Source organism: Globicephala melas, chromosome 2 (genome assembly GCF_963455315.2).
Source record: "Globicephala melas chromosome 2, mGloMel1.2, whole genome shotgun sequence".
Taxonomy (NCBI): Eukaryota; Metazoa; Chordata; class Mammalia; order Artiodactyla; family Delphinidae; genus Globicephala; species Globicephala melas.
In genome coordinates this window covers 60,413,008-60,437,934 of record NC_083315.2, presented here as the reverse complement: position 1 = coordinate 60,437,934, position 24,927 = coordinate 60,413,008, and the positions used below count along the sequence as shown (strand labels likewise).

Genomic DNA, 24,927 nt, shown 5'->3' with positions numbered 1-24,927 from the left:
GACAGCAGGCAGAATCGAGCGCGAGGAGGCGGAGTCAAACGCCTGACCCCACCCCGCCCCTCCCCCCCCCCCGCAGCCTTTCTCGCCTCCCGGCTGGCCAAGGGGGCGCAGTGACCGCCGCCCGAGGAACCTTCACCACCTCTTCCTGGGCAACTCCACGGGGAGAACCCGGGTGGGCGGGAAGCAAGGCAGACTTGTGGTCTTCTGTGATCGGCTCCAGGTCCTGTCCCCTCTCAGGGCCTTAGATTCACTCCCCCCACCCCATAAAGGGATTGGCCTAGAAGTCAGGGAGGACCTCTCCTGAGGGCACAACCTCGCTAATGGTCAGTTAAGTGTTTGGACCCTGAAGGCTGTAGTGCTCAGAGGATGGACTGGCCTGAGTGGATAACAGCTCCTCTGAGCCTATAAGCAGGAGCAAGATGCTCTTCCCTAATGAGGGGGGGTGGGTTTCAGGCATAGGGTCAGTAACCTGTGGGGAGCACTCAGAGCCCCATCCTTGCTCTGCTGTGAGAACACGGAATTTTCATCTTGGCCTGGCTCCCTCCCCTCCTTTCTCCTCCCTTCCCCAGCCAGCAGCAGCCTTCTGGGCTGCCTCCCCCCCAGCCAGCTGGTGTATGCTCAGAAAATCCAAACTCATTTCCATGTGAGTGGAGGGGGATATAATTAAGAAGTCCCCTTCCCCAAGTAGAAAGAGAGGGGAGCATCCTGCATGCCCAGGACTCACTGTTGGGGAGGCAGAATCAGACCAGCTTTAAGTGATCTCTGCCCACAAGATGCATAGGGCTCAGCTGCGCAGGCAACCTGATGACCTGGTGGTGACCCCCGGCAGGGTCCGGCCCAGTCCCTCTGCAGTCATCTGAACAGCCCCAGGAAGCTCTGCTGTCAGCTTATCTTTTCAGAGCCACATGTTTGCCCTTTGTAAAGAAGTCTCCTCTCCCTCAAACCAGAGAGGGTCCAGACCCTCCATCTCTGTTTCGGCCCAAGGTAACCATGGATGGGAAATCCACTTATCCAGTGCTTATTGGATGTCTATCCCCAGATGGACTGCACGGAGAGAAGATAGGTTGAGGAGGAAGGAGCAGAGGTGCATTGGGGCCTCCAAGACACACACACCTAGCTGGACTCGATTCACATACTGCAGACACCACCAAAGACAGGGAACAGGCTGCCCTGGCCCCAGCCCCAGCTCCAGCCCTCTGTCCAGCTCCACAGCCAAGAAAAGGTTATCACCGGGAAGTTCTGCCTTACCATTCCATATTTGGTTTCCAGCTATCCCTCCTTTCTTCCCTAAGTGCTCCTAAGATACCCCAACAAGCCAAAAGGTGAAATCGGGATGCCTCCAGAGATAGTGCAGGACTAGGTTCCTGGCCTGCTGGGTAGGGCCAACAGCTTCATGATGCCCAGAGGTACACTGCCACAAAGAGAGGGAGGCTGTGGACAGTCGAACAGCCCCTCCCCAGTCCTATACCCAAGCCTGTGGCCCTGAAGCCAACAGCACGTCCTGGCCCAGGCTGGCCTCCAAGAGTGACACTCTGTTTCCAGCCTCATCTGCTGAACTTTATGACCCCCAGTGTCTGCCCTCTCTGCAAGGTAAGCAAATTAAGAAATTGCCTGCCCTGCCTTTAAGAACTGAGAATTCAGAATTGACGTTAACACTGCCCACGTGCACAGCAACTCACAACACACAACCCACTTCCACCTACGTTCTCCCTGCCAGTCCTACATTCTCTCCCTTAGTGAGCGAGAGAGCACATCCCTATATTAGAGAAGGAAACTGAGGCACAGGGAGGGAGAGAGATCTCCCCAAGCTCAGCTGATGGAGCCATGATGGGAACCCGGGTTTTCTGACTCCAATAGCAATAGCTAATGCTGAGGTTACTATGTGCCGTGAACGTTTCATAGCTTCGTTTTAATTCATTTCATCTTCGCAAGCTTAAGAGGTAGGTGCTATTATTTGGCTCCTTTTGCAAACATGGAAACCGAGGAACAGAGAGGGGATGAGATGTGCCCAAGGTCACACAGCTCATTAGTGAAGGGCCAGGACTGAAGTCCAGGCAGTCTCTCTGGGGCCCACCCCCTTATCTTCTATATCATAATGCTCTCAATGCATCGCACCCTTCCGCTACTGCCTCCTGTGTGTGGCTGGATCCAAACGATCCTCAGAAAGACCCAGACAGGGGCCCAGGTTACCAGGTGCTGAACAGGAGGGCAGGTCAGGGGCTGGGCTCAGCCTCCCAAGAAACAGGGCAGCAGATGGAAACTGGGGCAGGTGCCAGGGAATTTTTTTCCAGGCTGGGGTGAGGGTGACGGGGTAGTGCTGAAGACCGTCCCACCTCATGTTCAGGGAGGGCCTCTGGCTGGGCTCCTCCATGCTCATCTCAGCACCTGCTTCACCCCAATTGACACCCCGAGCCAGCCAATCTAAGGGCAAAGGGCCAGCACCAGATGGCAGCCCACTCCTGGTTGGCTACAGGCAGCCAGGGGAGGTGAGAAGCGAGCCCGTGAAAGTGATTTGGGACAGTAACTCTATAGCGAAAGAGTGCAGCTAGAGTAAGGGCATGAAGGAGAACGGGTACCCAGGGTGGGGAGAGCACAGGGCCAGTGTTTGGCGTGGACTTGCCTGCCTCAGGTAGCACGGGGAAATCAAACCAGAATGGTGTAGGTGGTGACAGGAGCCTGCCTTCTTCACTGGGGCCCAAGGCTGGCTTTTGGGCCTGAACCAAGGACAGGGGCACAATCCACACTCAGAGTCAATGATGGGAAATGGATCAGCAGAGGAAGCAACAGATGTGGACGCTGACAGGTCTGAGGGGGAGGCACAGTCCTGCCTTCCCCTTCCCTGCCACTCCACATGGGGGGAATAGGGGGAGGAGGCTGTGAGAAAGAGATGATGCGGGGGCTTCTATCTAGGAGAAACCTACCTTGTAGAGGTCTTCCCTGTGGGCAGTGGAGGCACAGCCAAATCCAAGAAGCCCCCTGGGGAGTCAGAGAAATGGACACACATAGACCTGAGGTCCCAAAGCCGCAAGAGGCCCTGGAAGCCTTCCCCAGCCTTCCAAGTAAGACCTTTTAGGGCCATACTCAGAGCATTCCTCACACTCCAGGCTTCCTCTGACCCCTCCTCAGCCCTGATCCCATGGCTACACCTGGTCTTCAAAGGAGTGACCCACCCCTAACAACAGGCCTGTGGGAGGTATAAGGAGCCCAAGCCCACGACAGCCCCTTCATGAAGCCTCAGAGCTTGGTGCCCACCTAGGACCTGCAGCTACTAATAATAGCCAACTCTTCCTGTCCCCCCATCACCACCACCACCCATTGCAGGGGCAGAGAGACCAGGGTGATCTGTCTTCAGGGCAGCTGTAGACAGCTCCAGCCCCTGGGGCCATGGGAAAGTACACTCAATATGACAGACAGCTGATTTTTCAAGAGAAGCTAAAAATGAGTTTTTGTTGACACTCCCAATTTTAAAATATTTGCAAATAATTCAAAATTAAGATATTGATGGTCATGTAGGCCACATCTGAGAATTCCAACTTACTGTGTGCTCATGGTGTGTAGGCCCCTGTCTCACAGGCACAGGCATGGTCATAATAGCCTCAGCTACCACTGGACTTGGCCTAACTCATGAAAGACCATGTAAGGGCTCAGGGCTGGACCAAGCGAGGCACGCAGAGGAAACCACCTCGGCTCATACAGACGCTAATACCACATCTCACCCTTCTCTCAGTGGTCTGCCCACCCCTAAACCTCTGACAGGATGTCCCCTCTAGTGCCTGCCGCTCCCCTCCTACCCCAGGCTTCCTCTTCCTTCTAGGCCAGCTCAGAGCCACCCTAAATGAAGAACTTCTCAGAATTGCCACCACCTTTCTTAGCTCTGAGGGTCACTACTTCCCAGGAGCATCCCATTCCTGGATCTCTGTTCTCTGTCCTAGTCATTCTAGATGCATTTTTATTTGACTGGCCCTACCCTAAACTGCTAAGATCGGAGTCTGGCCAGTCAAGTTGAGAGACAAAAAGTAAAAATCCACAGGGGGATATTCAGTGATGAACAGGAGACTGGCAGAAGAGAGACCTTTTCTCCTTCTGTCAGGGCACTCAGCTCACTCCAAAACATGGTAAGTCCTCCCATGGCTTCCAAGGACAGCCCGGTATCCCCAGCCCCAAAACTCTGCCCATATGTCACGGGGCTTGTGGCGGGAGTGCCACCTGGTGGCCACTTAAGAACAGAGTCTTAGCTGAGACCAAGTGTGTAGGTAACACAGTTGACCCTTGAACAACATGGGTTTGAACTGCGTGGGTCCATTTACACGTGGATTTTTTTTTTTTTAATAGAAACTACAGTGCTACACAGTCCTATGCCCGGTCAGTTGAGTCCTCATATGCAGAACAGCAGTTTCCGAGGGCAGACTGTAAGTTATACGTGGATTTTCGACTGCACAGAGGGTCAGCACCACTAACCCGGCTTGTTCAAGGGTCAACTATATACACTCCCAAGCCTTTCTGGAGACAAACTCCTCCCTCCACTCCACCCTACTCCCTCTCCTGCCCGCCCCACTCAAAATCCATCTCTGAGCCTCCATTCTCAGTGCCCAAGGCCTGAGGCAGAGCAGGATCTTGTGGGAGTCATGCGGAACCCATCAAGACTAACGAAGTCTCCTGACCAGACATGGCTGGGAGGCCAAAGATGAAGCCCCAGCTTGATCACTGACCCAAGTTAAGCAAGACCCTACCCCAGGCCAGGCCTCCATTTCTTTGTTTACAAAATGAGAAAAAGGAGCTAAATCAGCAGTTCTTCTATCTCCTATCTGGACCAGAGTAGACAAAACTTTCTCATTCTATCTTCTGCATTTCCTTCTTGTTTGTAGGCTGAAATAAACATGCTTTTAAATCTCTGGAGGATGGACGGTGTCGCAGGACCCACCCAATTCTGATGTGATCCTTGGGCCTGCTGGGGCCACCTGAGTGAGGAAAAGAAATGCATGCAGACATGTGGTTTCCCACAAACAGTTCACTTTCTTTCATGGATACCGTGATCCAAGAATCCCAATTCTTGGGATCAGAAGTAACTCTCAGACGTCATTCAGTCCAACCTGGGAGCCCCTCAAACAGCCCTTTTGGATGTCATGTAGCCTCTGCTAACATACCTCCAGTGGCGATGAGCTTAGCCACAAGGCAGCCTTGCCCCTCTTGTTTAGCTCTGACACAAAGTCTTCTTCCCCAGTGGAAGACTTCTACCCATCGGTCCTAAATCTATCCTCCAAGGCTACACAGACCACGTCTAATCCCTCTTCCTGGAATAGAACCCTTCAGGGATTTCAACATAGAGGTCATGTCCTTCTAAATCTACTTCTTTTTCAGGGTAAATAACCCCAGTTCCAACTAGGTCCCCCCGTGGGGCTTTGCTTGGTCTCTCTAATCCTGGTTGGTTCCTACAACATCATCAGCCAGTCATTTAACAAACTTCTACTGAGGCTCTCCTAGGTGCTAGGCAGTCTGGTTTATGACCATCTCCTTCAAAGGTCGGTGTCAGATCAGAACACAGCACTTAGAAGAGAGGTGGAGGAGTAAAGGGCTGGAAAGGTGGAAAGTAAAGGGCTCCTATTACAGCCCCTCCAAAGGCACTGCCTCCTTGGGCTGAGACATGGGGCTGTTAAATCCTGTTGATCTTAGCCTAGGGTCATCCTTGAGCCATTCCCATCTATCAGCAGTGGCTTTCTGAGATACTGGCTGAGAAAGATTGAGTGTGAATCTGGGTTCAAGTGGGGAAGAAATGAGACCCCATCCTGCAGAAGAGCAAATGGTTTTCTAGTCCCCACCACAGGACCTCAGTGTCCCTGTTACTCTCCCTCTTGCTAGGGATGCCTAATTGTCAGGATCCGGACTCTTTCGGTCACCTAGAACATTCACCAGTCCAGCTCTGAGTGCCTTGGCATCTCAGATATACACATTGTCAACATCCACTTATATAAATTGAGGGGAAATATCAAACAGGACACAACTGAGGCTCCAAGAGGTTAGGTTCTCTGTGGAAAAGAGACCTACAGCTCAGTCAGTCTGACTTAGAAGACCGATTTCCCTCCAGGACTCAAGCTGCCACTTCCAGGAAGGATGAGTGGTGAACAGACCCTCAGTCCCTCTGAGTAGCTTCCGACCTGCCAGCCAGGCACAAGGTCCCAGGTGGGTGCACTGATGGAACTGTGCTGATACAATCCCACCCAAGTCCTAGAAAGACCAGTTTCCCAGAACAGTCACGTCCGGTTAACAGGAAGCACTCATCTGTAAATGGGGATAATAATGTCTACTTTTCAGGGTTGTTATGAGGATCAACTGAGATGGCGTATTGATGCCTAGCTCAATGACTGGCACAGAGAGGGTGCTTGATAAGTGAGCACCATTGCACTGCATTGCTGTGAGCCGCTTTTGCCAAGGTAGAATAGGGCAGTGCCTGGGTCTCTGCAAAATGCATTTCAAGCATAGAGGCCGAATTCTGTCACCAGCAACTGCAGAGGATACAGGAGCCAAACGCGGCTGAGCCCAGGGAAACCAGGGGCACAGCCAAGCTGACCCCACCCCAGCCCAGGGCCAGAGGGGGTTTGCAGAGGCTGGGTAAGCAGATAGAGGGAAGCCTAAATACCACCCCCCCACCCCCACCAAACATTCACTGCCGAAGTCTGTGGCAGAGGCAACAAGAGGCCACCTCAGGGTAGGACTCAGAGCTTGGTCGGGGGCCCAGGCCATATGGGGCTGAGGCAAGGAGCAGAACCGGGGCCCATGTGCCCAGCAAGCTGTGCCAGCCCAGCCCATGCCAGCCCAGCCAAATATGAGTTATATCAGGAGAAGGGATCTGTTCAGAAAACTCACCCATCTCTGCATATTTGCATGTTCTATTTTGGGGTCTCTTCCTTTTTTTTCCCCTTAGCTTCCTAGAAAAGTTCTCGAGATCAATTCCAACTTCACCTCTGCTGAACTGCAAAAGCTCACTCTCAATCCCATCTCCCCTCCAACTACCCTCTCCCTGGAAAGGTACTCCAGAGTTCTCTGCCCTCCCTGCCTCCACCGCTCCCACCTACTCAAGGCCTCAACCCCTGCAACTGAGCTCTGTGACACGTCCCCAAGGTCACCATGGCTAAACGAGTCAAGTCAAAGGTCAGCCCCTGGTCACGACGTTTCTCTGTGGCATTCCACACCACTGACCATGCCCCACTGTCCAGTTCTCTGCACTCCGTCAGCTCTGATGACCTCTGCTCTCGCCTTCCCAGAGGCAGCACATCTCCCCCTTCCACGCCCATGCCCATCAGGCACTATCTCCTAGAAAGTCTAACTCCTTAGTGGGCATCCCTTTTCCTCTACCTTTCCCCGGAAAGTTGGATTCCCTTTGCACTTGACACAGGCCTAGCCTTCAACTTGAAACTTCCTGATCATTATCTCCATCCTAGAAACTTCCACCTGTCTACAAGACATCCCCACCTGGCCGTCCCATGGCACCGCAAGCTCAGTATCTCCAAAACTGGTCTTGCACTCCAGATCCCACCCCCACTCCCTCATTCTTGCTGCACCACCATCTACCCACTCACAACCTGCCTGCCCCCCCCATCGAGTCCTTCACATCTCACCTCCTTCTCCTCCTCCCAGCTCCCCCACTGCAGCTCTAGTCGAGACCCCCACTGTGTCCCATCCGGAGGCAATGGGCCTCCTAGCTGGTCTCCCACTCCCAATCTCACTTCCCACAAATCCAGCCTCCACGCAGCTGTCAGATTCTCTCACACACGAGTCTGGTCCTCCATTGCCCTGCCTAGAGCCATCCTAGGGGTGCTCTTTGCCTTCAGGATGAAGCCCAAGCTCCTCAGCCTGATGAGACCCACACACCGCCTCCCACTTCTCCACACTCAGAAGGCAGCAGCGGGAAGGGTGCCGCCTCTGGAGTAAGACCTGAGTTTCCAAGGCCGATTTGCCCACTGCCCCACCATGAGACTGTGCACAGATGATCTCACCTCTCCTCCTTGGTGTCTCCATCGGATAAATGGAGCTAATCATAACACACTCACCTTTCCCAAGATGTGCTATCAACACTAACTCCTGAAGTCTCCCCGCCCCCCCACTCCTCTCCTTCCCAGCTGCCACACTGCCCGTCACACACTGTCAGTTCTAAGAGGATAACAGCTTCCTCGCTGGTCGCCCCTCCTCAAGCTCGCCCCAATCCCCATCTATTCACACACAGCAGCCAGCTGCCTTTCTAAGATGCAAGCCTGACTCTCTCCCCTGATTCAAATTCTCCTGTGACTTTCCACTGTCCTTAGGATAAGTCCAAACTCCTTGCATAGCTGAAAGTGATCTAGCCTCTGCCTACCTTGAAGTCCACCCTCACACACAGGGCTCCAGGAGCTGTGTCCTCTCCTCTCCCAGCCCACCCTGCACGTACACCTCCCTGCCCGATTCCTCCTCACCTGCTGCAGGTCTCAAGTCAGACGCCACCTTCTCCAAGCAGCTCTCCCTCACACACAGCCCCACCCTAACCCAAGTGAGTGCCCCTTCCTATGAGCTCCAAGCCCACAGGATCTGCCCGGCCCACTCTCATCAGGCTTTAGTGTAAACATCTGTTGGTCTGTCTTCCCAATGGCATGGCTCTGTGAGAGCAAGGACCTTGTCATGTTTACCTGGCACAAGGCAGAGACTGAATGTTTGTTGAAAGGGTAAAGCAGACAATGGCAAGGAAGGAGTCCTTGGCCCATGGAAAGCCCCAGGCTCGGCGGAGGAACTTACCAGACTCAACATATATTATTTAAAACATGGCTACAGGAAGCAAAGCCAACATGCCAAGACCCTGGAGGAAAAAGCTGACAAAGAAGGGAAAGGGAAACCGTGGGACAGTTCAATTCTGGGAAACAGTATAACTGGTACTTGGGAGTCAGTTCCAGGGACAGGGCAAGGTCACCCAAGAGTTTAGCAGCATAATGGGCCGGGGGAGTTAAGAAGCCCCAGCACAGTCCCTGGGGGCAGGGTGCAAGTTGCCACAGAATGGAAATCAGCCCTAGGCAGGCTGTATCACGGGCACGGGATGGGCTGTGTCAGCCCCATGTGACCACGGCAAGCCTGTGAGGATGGAACTGGCCTTTATTTCCATCACAAACCAGAGACATCAGGTTCAAAGAGCTTCCTGGTCTTTGCTCCTGACCACGAAGAGGCAGCTGGGTTCCAGGCAGACCACTGAGGCACAGAGACCTGGCACCAAGAAGCCTGGTGAGCTCTGAGTCTCTTCAGCCAATTCAAACACCCCTCAACGTTAACTCTAGGATGGAGAGGGACATGTGGAGACTTCACATTTTCTGGCAGGCCGCTATTCCAGATATGGCCTGCGGTTCAGGCCATGTCTGGAATAGGGGGGCCTCCCAAGTACCTCTCTTTAAGAGTATCGCTGATAGACTGGTGGTCATCCAGAGAGAGAAACAGGACGTGCTGGGGACCAAAACCAGGAGGACAGGTCAGAGGACAAATGAATTGCTACCACTCTCCTGAACTCACGGAGCCCAGCTCACAGAGCGGAGGGAGCAGGCCTGTTCTGTGTGGTCCTTCAAGACAGAAAGGGGGCCAAGGGGTAAACGCTCTGGGGAACAAAGGACAGAGCAGGCAGTCCTCATCAGTGGTAAAACTTCTGTCCCAGGGGGTGACAAGCAGAAGACGAACGACCGTGATTGCGGATGCTGTGGATGAAACCTCTGGCAAGAGGACACAGCAGGAGCAGACCTCTGAGCAACTTCCCACCGAGACACCAGCTGAAGGATTTTCTTCCTGACAAAGTAGTCAAAGCACATGAAACCCACTCGCTCAACTTGGACATGTCTGCGACGTGCCAGGGAACACTGTGCCAGGGGAATGAGAGCTCGGGCAGATGGAGCAGCAGCTCGGGGGTTCGTGCCCTCTCTTCAGTATGAAAGCCGGGCCCTGTTTGTGTTGGTGGTGTTGTTTAGTATTGTTATTTAACTGCTCTTGTATTTACATCTTCAGGAGAGGGAAGAGGGCCCTGCCTCCTGGCATGGCTCTGAGGCCTGGATTCTGGCATCATTACACAACAGGCATCAAAGAGTGCCTGGTGAGACTAGGCCAGGGGAGGGACAAGAAATCTTTTGAAAGCCTTTGGGAGAGGGAGCGATGTGGAGGGTGAGCTTCCCCGACCTGCTGCCCCGGAAGTCCACCTGGCCCCTCCTGAGACCGGTCACCTCAGAAGCACAGCCTCTTCTGGCCACAGCTGTAACACAGCAGCCACATGGAGACTGGGCAGCAGTCCTTGGGCACATCCTGAGGATGCCACACCCAAAGCACCAAAGGCTCTGGGGGCTACCGCTGGAAACTTCTGCCAAAATACCAGTGTGGGCATCACGCAGCATCTCAGGATGTGGATCTAAAATTCTCCACCCAGGGCCCAGAAGCAGGGACCAGCTGTGCTCCCTGATGCCACGGCACCAAAACCTGCACACCATGCTTGCCCCACTGCCTCTACCAGCTCAGATCAGCCAGAAAGGCCAAGCACTGGGCAAAGCAGAAGGTCGACCATCAGGTGTATTGGGGAGAGGAGGGATGGGGCACCTTCAAGAGTGCTTCCCATGGGCAGCGGCCTTGGCAGTTTGCTGGGGGCTCAGGAGGAGCAGGGAGTTCATGGGGCTCCTCCGGCAAAGATGAGCTCCAGGGCCGCTTGGATGTCACCCCCAGTGGCTTGCAGGGCCCGCAGGCTCAGCTCATCATCCTGGATGCCCATGTCACGCAGCTGCTGCAGCTGGGGCTGCCACTGGCTCTGCAGAAAGACAGGAAAGGCAGAAGCTGTTACTTAGGCTACTGCAGTGACTTGCAGTAGGGGAGACAGAAAGGTGGGTTCCCCCAGTAAAGTTGCTGATGTGAAGCTCCATACAACACAGCGCTTCTAGGAGAACTAGAAGAGAGGCCTGAGGGTTTAGAGAACAAGTTACAGTAAAAGTCTTTCCAATAAAAAAGGGGAAAATGTAACATAAGGATCAAAAGAGAAATCACAAAGTACTCAATGCCTAAATTTCAAAAGATTAAGTTTCTTTCTCCTGCTGTATGTATAGACACACAAACACACACAAACGGGTGGGGGGGTACATTTTTAAATTAACTTCGCTTTTTACTATGATACACAGTGAAAAGTCTCGCTCTCATCTACTCCCCTCCCCACCCCGATAACATATTTTATTTTCTTTGAAGAAATATGAATATATATTCCTATATTTACCCTTTCCTTACACCCCTCCTTTTTTTTCCCCAACATATTAATGTATCCTAGAGAGCTCCCTATGCCAATACATAAAGAACTTTTTAATAACTGTATAACATTCCAACTTGTGGATGTCCTGAAATGTACAACTGGGCTGTTCCCAGTCTTTGCCATTACAAACAACACTGCAGCGACTGACTGTGTACAAATCTCATCCTCTACATGCACATACATCTTCAGGATAAATTTCGAGAAATGGGACTGCAAGGAATTACACAGCTTTAAGGGCCATCTGTACTTCCTTCTTCATGAATAGTCTGTTCATGTCTTTGCCCATTTTTCTATGGCATTCTTGGTCCTAAACCACAAGAACTTCTATAGTTCAGGGAGGTTTTGCCCTTTGTCTGATACGTGCAGATTTCTTGCCCGGTTTGTTATTAGCTTTCAGACTTCGCTTGTTTTTTTTGTTGGTTGGTTGGTTGGGTTTGATTTGCTATGCAGCAACGTTCACATTTATTAACTCAAAATATCTTTTACTCTTTATACAATGGTTCCTCGATTTTGACTTTCAGCTATGAAAGTCCTTCTCTACCATAAGGGTTTAAAGAAATTTCATATTTTCAAAGCTTCTCTAACCCATGCAGAAGGAAGTGCACACCTGAGGGAAAAGGCTGTGTTCACACTATGGGAAGGAGAAGGCAGTGGGGATGAAATGCAAATTCAGAGAAGTAGGCAGGCAAGGGTGAGGATGTGCTGGGCTTTTAAAAAACCGCACAAACCAACTCAAACTCATGTTACAGGCCAGGGAGACACATGAAAGCTTCTGAGCTGGAGAGCAGAGTGAACAGGCATCAGGATGGGGAAGATGAAGGAACGGAAAAGACCAGCTGTCCACGGGTCTTGCTCCCGTTCCCCTCACTGTCGACCAGGGCCACGTGGGCTGCCGAAAACCACACAGCCTGACCCTGTCTCTATCACTAATGGCTTGATGACCGTGGACAAGTTCCAGAAATGACCTTCATGCCCCAGGCTTAGGAGCAAAGGAAAGAGAGTGAAGCAAACAGCCTGTGCACAGAGGCATGCAGTACAATGTGGACCCCTTGGGTCATGCACCTTTGGATCAGCAAAGGTCAATCCATTCTACCACTGGGACCTTCTCCCTTAGGGGCCTGGCCTTGATCTTCCCGCCCTCTCTCCATACCTGGGTGCCAGGAGTTGGCATGTGAGAGCTGCTCTCCGGAGTGCTGGCCAGGGCCAGGGCGGTGGCCAGCTCGCTCTGGGTGATAGGCCGGGGCCCGGCAGCTCCACTGTACCCCAGGGAAGCTGGGCGGGAGCTGGGTGTGCTGCTAGCTAAGCTTCCACATTCCGCGAGGCAGGGGAGATGGTGTCACTTGCTGCTTAAAATCTTCCACGGCTCCCTGGTGACCACAGACAAGACTAATCTCCTTACGCAGGCACCCAATGAGGCCTTCACACTCAGGCTCCTGCTCTCCTTTACTCTGGCTCCATCTCAGGATCTTCTCCACAAGGACACCGCCTTCTGGGCTTGCCTATTTGAGTTTTGTCACCTGTACCTCCACATTCACTCAAACAGGTGGCTGTGTCTACCTGGACACCATGTCCCCTCAACCAAACACCCTTTCCCTGCCTGGCTAACCTCTAACTAATTTTTTGACAGTCAGTCCAAACACCCCTTCCTCAGAAAAGGTTTCCCTGACCTAGGTCCTCACCTCAAGCCTGGGCTGGGCTTCTCGCCCTGTTGCTCCCTCACTGCAGCAACTGCCTGGCACCCCTCCATGGCAGGGATGAGCACTGGCTCGTCTCTACCCCAGGAGCTGGACCCAGGCCCGGTATATATGTGCTCAAGGCTCAGTCACCGCTCACAGAATGGATGAGTTGTCTCTTCAATTAAAACTGCCACAAGTATTCAAGCCAGGTGGTCAGCGGAGCCAGGCCGTGGTCACTGCGTGCAGGAGTGGAAGCCACAGGGACAACTGCCCGTGCTGGGAGCATCCTCTCCTGTCACACTGCCACGCCCCAGCTGTTCCTGGAGCAAAGCAGGCCAAGTGGGAAGGGCCTCCAGAGAGCAGAAGAAAGCTCAGTGTCCAAAGTAACTAAGAAGCCATGTGAACATCAGGAGTGGGGAAGACTGACCTGAAGGCTGGGCTGCCCGGAGGCCTGCAGCGCATGCTGGAGAGCTTGGCTGAAGAGATCATTGGTGATGGGCGTCCCTGACTGGACGCCGGATGACACCGGGGAGGTCCCTGAGGAATGGCCCTAGAGACAAACCAGGGTCAGCGCCACGCTCAGAGACACCTCAGTCTCCCAGCACATACCCACTGCTGTCACATCACCCAGGGTGCCCCTGGGTGCCCCACGACTGCCTCCCAGCAGGGGCCTGCATGAGACAACCACACAGAGGTACCCAAAAGCTCTCTATGTGGGCGGGAAAGGTTCTGTTCTCTTTTGCTCCAGGGAGATGGAATGGAGCCCCCGACCTAGCCTAGGACCCAGCACTGGGAGACATGGCCTTGCAAGCTGGAGTGACCGTCACCAGGAACGCTTAAGCCTGTGACGTCTGGCCACTTTCAGGGACAAGTAAGGGTGTCCTATGTGATGGAAGGTTCTTCCAAAGTGCTGGCAGGAGTTAATCAGGCCCGTGATGAAATCAGGCCCAGACTTCTAAGCCCTAAAGGCTGGTGACGGGAGGTCGCCTGAGCTGCAGCGGGAAACCCACCAGGCTCCAGGTAGAGTTCGGCTCAAAGCAGATCCAGCACCAGGATCAGCAAAGGTCAATCCATTCTACCACTGGGACCTTCTCCCTTAGGGGCCTGGCCTTGATCTTCCCGCCCTCTCTCCATACCTGGGTGCCAGGAGTTGGCGTGTGAGAGCTGCTCTCCGGAGTGCTGGCCAGGGCCAGGGCGGTGGCCAGCTCGCTCTGGGTGATAGGCCGGGGCCCGGCAGCTCCACTGTACCCCAGGGAAGCTGGGCGGGAGCCGGGTGTGCTGCTCGAGGGCGTGGACCTGGCGCTCTGAACAAGAGAGGCACCAAGCATCAGGGAAGCAGCCTGTGACGTTCTCAGATGAAGCCCACCCCCGTTCCAGGAACAGTTCTTGGGGAACCTCCCCAACCTGCCAGGTTCAGACAGCAATAGTATGACATAGCTGGGTCACCAAAGGGCCTCCGATCACCTCCCAGCTGGGGCGTGCCAGGTCCCAGGGAGAGGTGCATCCCCAGCGCCATCCCCCCCCAATGGCAGGCAGCCAGGCCACTTACTGGGTGAAAGTCATCCTCATCATCAGAGAGCCCTTCAAACAGGAAGCCACCTGGAGGAGGGAGAACAGATTTCAGGAGGAAGAACAGAGGCAGAGGCGCAGCTCCAGAATCTCAGCTCCAGTTACTCTCCAAATTCGTATTTTCATCTCTCCCCTTGGAAAATTACAGGACAGATGCACTCCTTGACTCAAATTGAGAGTTCCCAAGGAACGCCCTCTGCCAGCACTATACATAGCTGCTGAGTAAAGCAAACCCCTGGACCACTGCCCGCTCCCGAGGGGGCCTGCGTTCCACTGTCCTGGGGCTCACCTGGCATATCCCGGTACGAGCTGGAGGGCATGCCCCGGGAGGAGGAGTCGGCCCCCGGCAGCGGGGTGCTGCCTGCCACCGAGTGCAGAACCAAGACAATGGCATTGACCAGAGCCGGGTGAGCAGGCACTAACCTGAGATGGGGCAGGAAGAAACCCAAGTGTGACTAAGAAGGAAAGAGCACCCTTGGCCATGACAGGAATTCTGGGTGCCCCGAACAACAATCAAGTCACCCACGCCTGCCCTTCAATTTCCCAGTCTTCAGCACCTCCCTCCAGTCGGCTTGTGCTCCTGCTGCTCTGTCCCCAGGAACAGCAAGGCCTTCACCCCCGGGCACCCCTGCAGATGCTTCACCTTCCCCTCTGGCAATGTATGATGGGACATGCACAGCCCAGGAGGCTCAGGGGTCAGTTTTTGGTCTGGACTCCACCACTACTTCACTGGGCAATCTTTGACAGGTCCCTTCTCTTTCCAGGCTTTGGCTGTTTTCTTCACTTGCAAATAAGGGGACACAACCTCTACTGTCCCTTCCAGCTCTAAAATTTTGGGATGTATGCACCTGTGTCCTTCCCAGCTTAAAATCCTTCAAAGGCTCCCTAATATCTACTGAATGAGATCTAAAGTGAGCATGGCCTGCAAAGCCACCTCCCTCAGAACGCTGCTTCATCCCAACATCTCTGCATGCCCCTGCCCTTGGGCTTGTTATTCCCCCCATAGCCCTTGCTCCTTCTCACCTCCTGACACATTTAAAAGACAGATTTGCGGGATGGGCTGCAAGAGCAGAATCCAGGGCGACGATTAGGTTTCTGGCCCGACCATGAGGAGAGATAGGGTCCCCTTAATAAGATGGGTATACTTACGTATCAAGCATGTTGGGATCAGCAAAGACAGAGAAGAGGTCCTTGTCCTGGAGAACCCCTGAAGGAGAACAGGGCTCACCTCAGAGACTGGAAATTTAGCCAGATCCAGTGGGGAGAAGAGACTTTCAGGCCTCAGAGCAACCGGCTTAACAGGGACGCGAGACTACAAAGCAGCCCTCACGAGAAGAGGGGGAAGCAAAGCCCCAGCAGCACAACCACGTGCTCTCCATCTTGCTCCCTACTTGCCCCCCGCACTTAGGTTACATGCTGTGTACCACTACACCAGCCTCTTTTCCCCTTATCTCTGGGTTCTTCCCTTATCCATCAAGGTGTGCAGGAAGTCTTCCCTGATGGCTGTGGTTTGGGCTAACAGCTGCCCTCACATGGCTTCCTCATAGTCTCATTTCTGATGTTAGGCCATATTTTCGCTGTGGGACTGACAACTCTTGGAGGGCTGGGTGTATGGAATACATCTGGATTATTCCCCCTCCAGCCACAAGACCAGTGATTCTTCACAAGATGGTCAAAGGTTCTTTAAGGTCATTGCCTCCTCCTGGTTTCTCCTTCTCCAACAGCTCCTATTTCCTTAAGCTCAGCCTTGCACTTACCAAGAGCAATGGGGTCACTGCTGAGGCCTGGGGTGGCCACAATGATCTGATCCAGAGATTCCTTATTGCTGAGCATCTTAAAGACCTGCAAGAGAAGTGGGGAGGGCTGAGCACTCCAACTAGCTCAATGCACTCAGCAAATACCCACACTCTGCTGAAGTACTTCCTCCCTCTAAGTGCTTGCACATACACAACCGCAATGGGACAGTAGCCCCAGGAAACAGATGAACCTCTTTTTTCTCTGAGATCATGGCTTACTGGAGGGGAAACAAACAATATAAAAGCAAGAGCACAATAAACCTTCAATCTCTGGTCTTTTCCCCCATTTACAGTTCTAGTGCTTCTAAAATAAAAGCTCTCATTAAAAGCCCAATAACAAAGGTTTCTCTAGATCCCAAAAGTCCTTTTCAATCTCCACACAATTACCATTTCACATTTATATATATTGGGAAGTTTGCAGCTGTATTAATCTTATTTATTTATTTATTTATTTTTTGCGGTACGCGGGCCTCTCACTGTTGTGGCCTCTCCCGTTGCGGAGCACAGGCTTCGGACGCGCAGGCTCAGCGGCCATGGCTCACGGGCCTAGCCGCTCCGCGGCATGTGGGATCTTCCCGGACCGGGGCACGAACCTGTGTCCCCTGCATCAGCAGGCGGACTCTCAACCACTGCGCCACCAGGGAAGCCCTGCAGCTGTATTAATCTTGATTATCGACTCTCCTATAGAAAGACATCAGTGCATTTTCCCAGTGAGGAAATCCTGGTAAGGAGTGGGGGGCAGGCAGTTCAGCCAAAGTCAAAGAATGAGGCCCAGCAGAAACAGTATATGCATCCTTTGCTGTAACCATATTCATTCCATGAGGCCAATGTCAGGAGAGGTTGTATCATTATCATTAGAGGGAATCAACAATGCCTAGCTGAGAGCCTCTTTGGGGGAAGATAGGGCTCTACTGAGACCCACAGACATGGCAAAAACTCCCCAAGGAACCCTTGGGAGCCTTGGCAACCGGCTTCCAGCTCCCTCTCTACACCACTTCAACCCCTCTCCAGCAGTCCTGGCAAGCATCTCGCAGGGGGCTCGGCACATACTCACCGCCTCCCTGTAGGAGGAGCTGCTGTGCAGGGCAGTGTGCAGCACCCGGAACTCCCGCAGGGCAGCCACTTTGTCCACAGGTTCTGGGGACAAGACACTCAGTTACCCTACAACCCGGCCCTGCCCCTGCTGCAGACGCACAACATCACTTCAGCAAGTGCCCAGATGCAGGTTCCCTTCCCTCATCACCCCACTAAAAATGGGCACCCGATCAGAAAAAAAACATTTACGCCATAGATGTGAAAACTGCACTCTCATTTAAGTATCTTCAGTAGATAAACAAATTCAAGTTCCAGCAGAGGGGAATCTTACCACATGAAAGAGACTGTTCTGATCAATATCCCACTGCAGGAGTTCTAGACTTTTCACATTTGAAAAGGAGGAGGGTATAAGGAACTCAGCAGACTTTTGTGCAATGATTTAAAATAAGTGCTGCAAGCCATCTGAACAATATGGAGCTATGTTGACACAATATGTTAAGAGAAAGAAATAGAACATAGTTGTATGCGCATTCTCTAGTAAAACTTTGTGATGTGTGTCAGTGTGCACGTGGGCCAAGGCTGGAAGGGAACAAGCTAGGGTGACAGGATCAGGGGTAACTCTTTTCTTTTGGATATTTTCTTTCAGGCCTCTGTAATATTATTTTGATTAAAAAAAAACAAATACAACAATGACCAAGAAAACACTGTACTCCTAGGGTTCTTAACAAACTCATCACATGTCCAAAAACAAGCATGTCACTGGGACTCAAAGCTCCTTTTTGATCTTTGGACACAATGACTCATATATATGGGAAAGTTTAGCAGTTGTCTTAGTTTTACTTGGTCACTTTACTATTTAGGACATCAGCCCATCTCACAGGTAAAGAAATTTGGGTAAAAGAAGGGGGAGTAGGCAGGAAGTCCACCCTCGGTCACACTTTTAAAAAGTGTGGTGACCCTCACCCAAAACGGCTACTTGTGATTATATGGACTGTGTACTGCCCAACTCCAGACGCATCATTCCCAGAGCAAGGTGAACAGCACCCCTAGGGTTCAGTGTGGCAACCACATCCTTACCTATAGCTCTAATCATGAGGGTTGTCTCTTTTGAAAAATATTCACCTCAAGTAAATTACCTAATTTATTCATTCAACAAACCTGTGCTAAGCATTTACTCCATGGTTTTGGAGTAAATCTTGTTTTGTGCAAGGCACAGGAATACAAAAAGTGAGAGTCCCTGCCATCAAGGAACTTAACAGTAGGAGAAATGAGACTGAATTAAACACACACACACAATTACAAAATACCATGCTGAGGACTTCAACAGAGGCACAGACCACAGCAAGGGCATTAGGAACATGGAGGCAGACAGCCATTACTGAGAGGGAGGCCCACACAGAGCTGCCTCCCAGAAGAGAACGTTTGAGAGGGATATTTAAGGTAAAGCAGATGTTTACTGGGAAGAGAAGGTATTCCAGGCCTAAGTGAGAACGAGTGCAAAGGCATGGAAGAATATAAGAGGTGCTTCAAAGGAACAGTAAGTCGTTCTTGGTGGCTGGAGCCCGGGGTACACACCCCTGCTCAAACAGCAGGCCTAAGTGAGATCCTAAAGGAATTTGTAACGCTCTGCGGAGAACCACCAAAAGGATCCAGGTGGGAAGGAAGAAACTGACACCTTTTCCTCCTACAGGATCTAATCTGGTGGAAGATAAAAGAAATGCGCTTCCTTTTGGAAGAACACTCAAGGATAAAATACCTAAAATGCTGTCACAAAAGTTTATTTTCAAATCCAAAAGTTTATTTTCACCTCCCAACAAAAAGTCCGTTTGTTTCAAAAATAAATCTCCAGGCAGAAGGAGTGATGAAAAGGACTCAAAATCTTAAGCCCACAATCAGCTAAGAGTTATGCTTGTCTCTTTAACATCTCTGAGCTAGTTTCACCCTTTGGAAGTGAGAGGCAGCCAGCTCAGTGGAAAGAACATGGACTCTTGAGCCAGGAAAACCTGGATTCACATCCCAGCTCTTACATTCATTTTCTAAGCAGGTGACCTTGAATAAATACCTTTCTAACCCTCTTTTTCTTGTCTATAAAATGCTAATGCTGTTACCCTACCCTGCTGAGCCACTGTAATGATTAAATGAGATATCAAAGAGAAACAATCTGGCTGGAAGAAGCAACAAATGCTACTTTCCTTCTGTCAATCCCCTCCAGCCAAAGATCAGAGGGGTACACCTACAGTTGAGCAAGTTGCGTTTACTGCTCTTACAGAGAGAATGCCACCATGAGAACCATGGGGCATCTCAATAAGAGGGAGTCAGAAAGAACTTATAGGATTTGGGCTTTGGTTGGGTGACTTGGCGGGTGAAGTTTAAGGAAGCAGGGTTTTGCTCCGGATTAGAGGCTGTCAGGAAGTGGGGGTGATTTTATGATCACGTATCTTAATAATTCTTATCTAGAAGGAAGGAAAACTAGCGCAAGATGAAAGCTGTAATTGGTAAAGAAGCAGCAGTAATTCATAATAGCCAGGATAGAGGGATATTTGGTCATTTTTGTGGTTTGGACAATGTTCATGTTTTTGTCTCTGCTCAGAAATGAGAAGAATCTTGTTTTTGTCTTGATCCATTACAGTCCCAGAGTGAGTGGCCTTGTAGATGTTGGTGACCTGTGAAATTGTTCATGTTTCAAGGCCTAGCTGAAGGCCAGGCCAGCCCCCAGATGTCAGAGACTGCCTTTCTCTTTCTCACTTCCCATCAGGGTACAAAAGAAGATCTTTTTGTCCTTTATGTTTAGAATTGAAAAGAGGAAAAATTTCAAGCTGATAACCAGTCAAAGCAATCGTGAACATTATTAAAATATGTCAAACTGCCCGTTTTTAACAAAGCTAATCTCTTACACAGCTTAGCCTTATCTTTGGGGACGCTTTTAAAACACAGATGCAAAATTTAAACTCCAAGCAGCACCTTTTATTAATAAGTCAAAGAAGCATTACAAGCTTTGTATGTTTTCTCCAAGAGCTACTTTCATACCACTCGAATATTTTCAAACTTCAGGAAAATAAATTATCAGTATAGCAGGAGTGAGGTGACTGAACAAATCACCGCCTCCAACAGTTTGTGCGAAGATTTGCTAACATGAGAGCACACTACAGCATTTAGAGGAAAGCAGGCAGTTTCCAGCTTTTTTCTAATGAGAACAACAACAACAATAACAAAAATACAAAGTTCACTCCCTAAAGGAATTTAAATAGACACATCCACCCCACCCCATTAAAACAGTGGGTAATGAACTTAAAAGTAGAGAAACAAATCCCTTTCTGTTAGTGGCACTGGCAGCAAGATCAAAATTGTACTCTGTTAATCAATGTGGTCTAATCCAATAAGTAATAAAGATAGCCTCTATTATCATCTCAGTAAATCACCCCTTTGTTCCACCCAGGCCCTTGCCTCAAGAACACACACAGACCCTCCTTCCCTTGTAGATATTACAGAAGCCCTGCCTGTCTAACAGACAGCACTCTCTCACCTGGTTTCTGATCAGGCTCAGGCCAGGACTTGCGCAGAACATGGACTGTGGACCCAGGCTGAATGCCATAGAAGTCAAGGGTCTGATCATCTTTTAGCTTCCGGCCACAGTAGATCAGATCTAAAAAAAAAAAGAACTGTTCATTTATATTTTGCTCCTCAAAACAATTTAAATGATTTTTGTCCCCTAAGAACCTTATCTTGATTGGACAGATAGCTAGAGAATGATATATGCTTTTAAAAGTACTCTTACTTAATAAATACATTTTTAATTTTTTTTATTTGGCTGTGTTGGGTCTTCGTTGCTGCACGCAGGCTCTAATAGTGGCGAGCGGGGGCTACTCTTCCTTGTGGTGCGCAGGCTTCTCATTGCGGTGGCTTCTCTTGTTGCGGAGGACGGGCTCTAGGTGCGCGGGCTTCAGTTGCTGTGGCATGTGGACTCAGTAGTTGTGGCACACAAGCTTAGTTGCTCCGTGGCATGTGGGATCTTCCCGGACCAGAGCTCAAACCCGTGTCCCCTGCATTGGCAGGCGGATTCTTAACCACTGAGCCACCAGGGAAGCCCAATAAATACATTTTAATAACAACGGTTAGCGAGCACAAACTGATAAAACACAGAAGCTATGCAGGAAAACTCTATAGAGCTTAACACCATGGAGACTGCTCAATTTAAATGAATGGGAAAATGCAACAATAAAAAAGGATGAACCCCATATTTTTATGACTGAAAACACACTTTTTGCCAGCATATACCATTTTGTCAGTTTATATGACATTGAGTTTGTAATATAATTTAATTATATTCACTTTCACTGCCGGGGCCTGGGTTCAATCCCTGGTGGGGGAACTAAGATCCCGCAAGCCACGCAGGGAGGGGAAGGAAGGGAGAGAAGGAGGGAGGGAGGAAGGGAGGGAGGGAAGAAGGAAGGAAGGAAGGAAGGAAGGAAGGAAGGAAGGGAGGAAGGGAGGGAGGGAGGGAGGGAGGGAGGGAAGAAGGAAGGAAGGAAGGAAGGGAGGGAGGGAGGAAGGAAGGAAGAAATTATACTTAAATTCCTTCTTCCTCCACTTAGAATGCCCTTGCCATCTGTCCTTTTTCACTGCCTTCCCTCTAACCAACGAACCAACCAAAAATCCTTCTAACCACCCCTTAATACCCAGCTCAAATGCCATATACTGAGGGGCTTTCCCTAGCCAGCTCCTCCTTCCTAACCTAAATTCTTTTTTTTTTCTTTTGGCTGTGCCAGGTCTTAGTTGCAGCACGCAGGCTTCTTAGTTGGGGCATGCGAATTCTCAGTTGCAGCACGCATGCAGGATCTAGTTCCCCGACCAGGGATTGAACCCAGGCGCCCTGGATTGGGAGCACGGAGTCTTACCCATTGGACCACCAGGGAAGTCTCCCTACCCCAAACTCTTGCTCTATCAGAGAAATAATTCAACAATGTCATAGTTAAGGAATGTTGTGATAAAGTAGCTCAGTATAATGAAGGACTAAAATGGCAACAATAGTTTCATTATGATTTGTGTTTCTATTCACCCAACAACAATCACTTCCATTATGATTTGTGTTTCTATTCACCCAACAACAATCACTTCCATTATGATTTGTGTTTCCATTCACCCAACAACAATCAACTCCCTGGAGCGTTAACATTAGGAGACAAATCCCAAACTCTTAATTTACCCTTTAATTCCAGAATTATTCTCCCCCAAAAGAGATCAGAGCAGCAGCCCATCCTTAGTCCACAGAGACTCACCGATCAGTTCGGGGTCTGGAACAGACTCCTGGAGTTTGCCAGCAATGAGCTGCTTCAGAAATGAAATACTATAGCCTCCCAGTGAGTATTCTCCGAGCTCTGTCTCTGGCAACCGAAGAATAGATTTGGGGGCAAGTGGCTGGTCAGCCAGCTTCACCGCCAGGTGCCAATCTGAGAGAGACATCCTCTCTCTTTCGCGCTCTCTCTTTCTCCCTGTAAAGGAACAAAGCCTTAGTGGTTAAAGGACAGACCACGACCCTACACTGCCCCCACCCCACCAGGGGGCTGAATGAGAGGTAATTCAGGGTGACACTTGGAAAAGCGCAAGATGCAGCATCAGGAGGCCAGAACTAGAACCTGGGGTCCTCTCTTCACTCATCCTATGACAGACAGCAAGGGACTTCAGCTCTCTAAGCCTCAGTTTCTTCAGCTTTAAAGTGGACATAAAAATGTCATGCCAGGGGCTTCCCTGGTGGCGCAGTGGTTGAGAGTCCGCCTGCCGATGCAGGGGACACAGGTTCGTGCCCCGGTCCGGGAAGATCCCACATGCCGCAGAGCGGCTGGGCCCGTGAGCCATGGCCGCTGAGCCTGCGCGTCCGGAGCCTGTGCTCCGCAACGGGAGAGGCCACAACAGGGAGAGGCCCGCGTACCGCAAAAAAAAAAAAAAAGTCATGTTAATAGGAATGCTGTGAGGTTCAAATGAGATCATCCAACACTCTCCCTTATGTACACTCCGTGTTTCTTCATCAACTCTTGCTTTAACTACCACACAGCTTTACAACAAGCTCCCTGCCTCTGGCCTCTCCCTACCAAATATCCATGCTGCCACCCAAGCCATCATTTTATTTTTTATTTATTTATTTTCGGTACGCGGGCCTCTCACTGTTGTGGCCTCTCCCGTTGCGGAGCAACAGGCTCCGGACGCGCAGGCTCAGCGGCCATGGCTCACGGGCCCAGCTGCTCCGCGGCATGTGGGATCTTCCCGGACTGGGACACGAACCCGCGTCCCCCGCATCGGCAGGCGGACTCTCAACCACTGCGCCACCAGGGAAGCCCCCAAGCCATCATTTTAAAACACAGATCTGATCAAGTCACTCCTCTGCTTAGAATCCCTCCAATGACTCCAGACCACCTCTATGAATAAGTCTAAACGGCACAGCCTGGCTTTAAAAGACATTCACAACTGTTCTCTCTGCCAGCCTTCCTCTTCAAGAGCTCTGGGCTGCCCCACCCTCCCCAAGCCTGGATTCAAAACAAAGCTCTCCCCCACTTTATACCTCCACTCATCTGCTAACTCTGCACGTAACTCCTCTTCTCTCTTCCATCTCTAAGCAAACTCCCATCAAGACCAACCCAAATACAACCTCTCCTGTCCCCTCTCTCTTCCCTCTATTGTTGTCATATTCCCTCATGGCAAAGGGTTACAAATATCTATTTACTTCTCAATCTCCCCCGCATCCCATTCTTAGAGGCTCTTGAAAGCAAAGACCAGAATTTTTGGTCGCTACTGTCCCAATGCCCAGTACTTATGTGCCCAGAAAATGAATCAAAAACCTGAGGGAAGAACCTTGTAAGGCAAGATAAGCCCTTGCTATTATCATTATTGCTTCCAAAGTGGCTTCTTTGTAAGAGGAAAGAAAAGGCTTCAGAGGCTGCCCAGCAGACCCTAAGGCATCCTCAAACCGTCCATCTCCAGGTTTATGGCAGGGAAGGAAATGGGGCTTTTAATCTACCATATCTCATTTAATCCTCACAACTGTTCCCTGAAACAGGAATTCTCATTTACATTCTACAGACAAAGGAACCGAGATTCAGAAAGGTGAAGTCAGTGGCCCAAGGTCACTGATAGTTTATATTGGGACAGGGACACTACCTTTTGAGTAACGACCCCACCGCTCCCACGGGACCAGCTAACTAGTCAACACACGTCGAGCCCGCGCGACCCAGGACCCAGCGCCCTCACCCGTCCCGCGGAAGGAACCCGGCCGCAGGGCCGCCGGTGTAAACACTCACTCAGGTCCTCTCGCCGGAAACAGGAAGCTCCGCGCTGCATTCTGGGAGTTGCAGTTCCTACTATGGCCCCCGCCCCTTTATAAATAGGCAGCCTGCAAATGGCACTAGTTGAAAAGCTTCCGATTCCAGGGAGGGCGTGGCTCCTCCGCGGTTTGAAAGTTCCGGCGCGAGAGCGTCTTCGTGCTTTCGTCGGAGAGGAGTCTAGAGCTGTCAGTGTTCCAAGGCGCGCGTCACGAGAGCGGGGCTTGGCGTGAGGTTTACAGCCCTGCGATTCCCCCACTGTCCTG

The 24,927-nt window shown here is 51.1% G+C and overlaps 1 protein-coding gene across 4 annotated transcripts; it reads right to left on the bottom strand.

The window, feature by feature from the left end:
- Positions 1-79: 79 nt before the first annotated feature.
- Positions 80-24,778, bottom strand: LOC115862809 (ubiquitin-like protein 7). 4 transcript variants are annotated; one of them, XR_009562933.2, is made up of 12 exons: positions 24,641-24,778; positions 22,628-22,840; positions 20,875-20,994; positions 17,371-17,453; positions 16,278-16,362; positions 15,670-15,727; positions 14,810-14,943; positions 14,501-14,550; positions 14,088-14,255; positions 13,379-13,501; positions 10,582-10,786; positions 80-2,976 (listed from the first exon to the last, which is right to left on the bottom strand). XR_009562933.2 is itself a non-coding variant. In XM_030874994.2 (11 exons), exons 1-11 carry the CDS (start codon positions 24,678-24,680, stop codon positions 10,649-10,651), a joined length of 1,212 nt encoding a protein of 403 aa, XP_030730854.1. In that variant the 5' UTR covers positions 24,681-24,778; the 3' UTR covers positions 8,753-10,648. The 4 variants fall into 4 exon arrangements, 3 of the variants coding, with proteins under 3 accessions (XP_030730854.1, XP_030730855.1, XP_030730856.1); XM_030874994.2 differs by lacking the exon at positions 80-2,976 and having other exon boundaries at positions 8,753-10,786; XM_030874995.2 differs by lacking the exon at positions 80-2,976 and having other exon boundaries at positions 8,753-10,786; positions 24,591-24,692.
- Between the last annotated feature and the right edge of the window lie 149 nt (positions 24,779-24,927).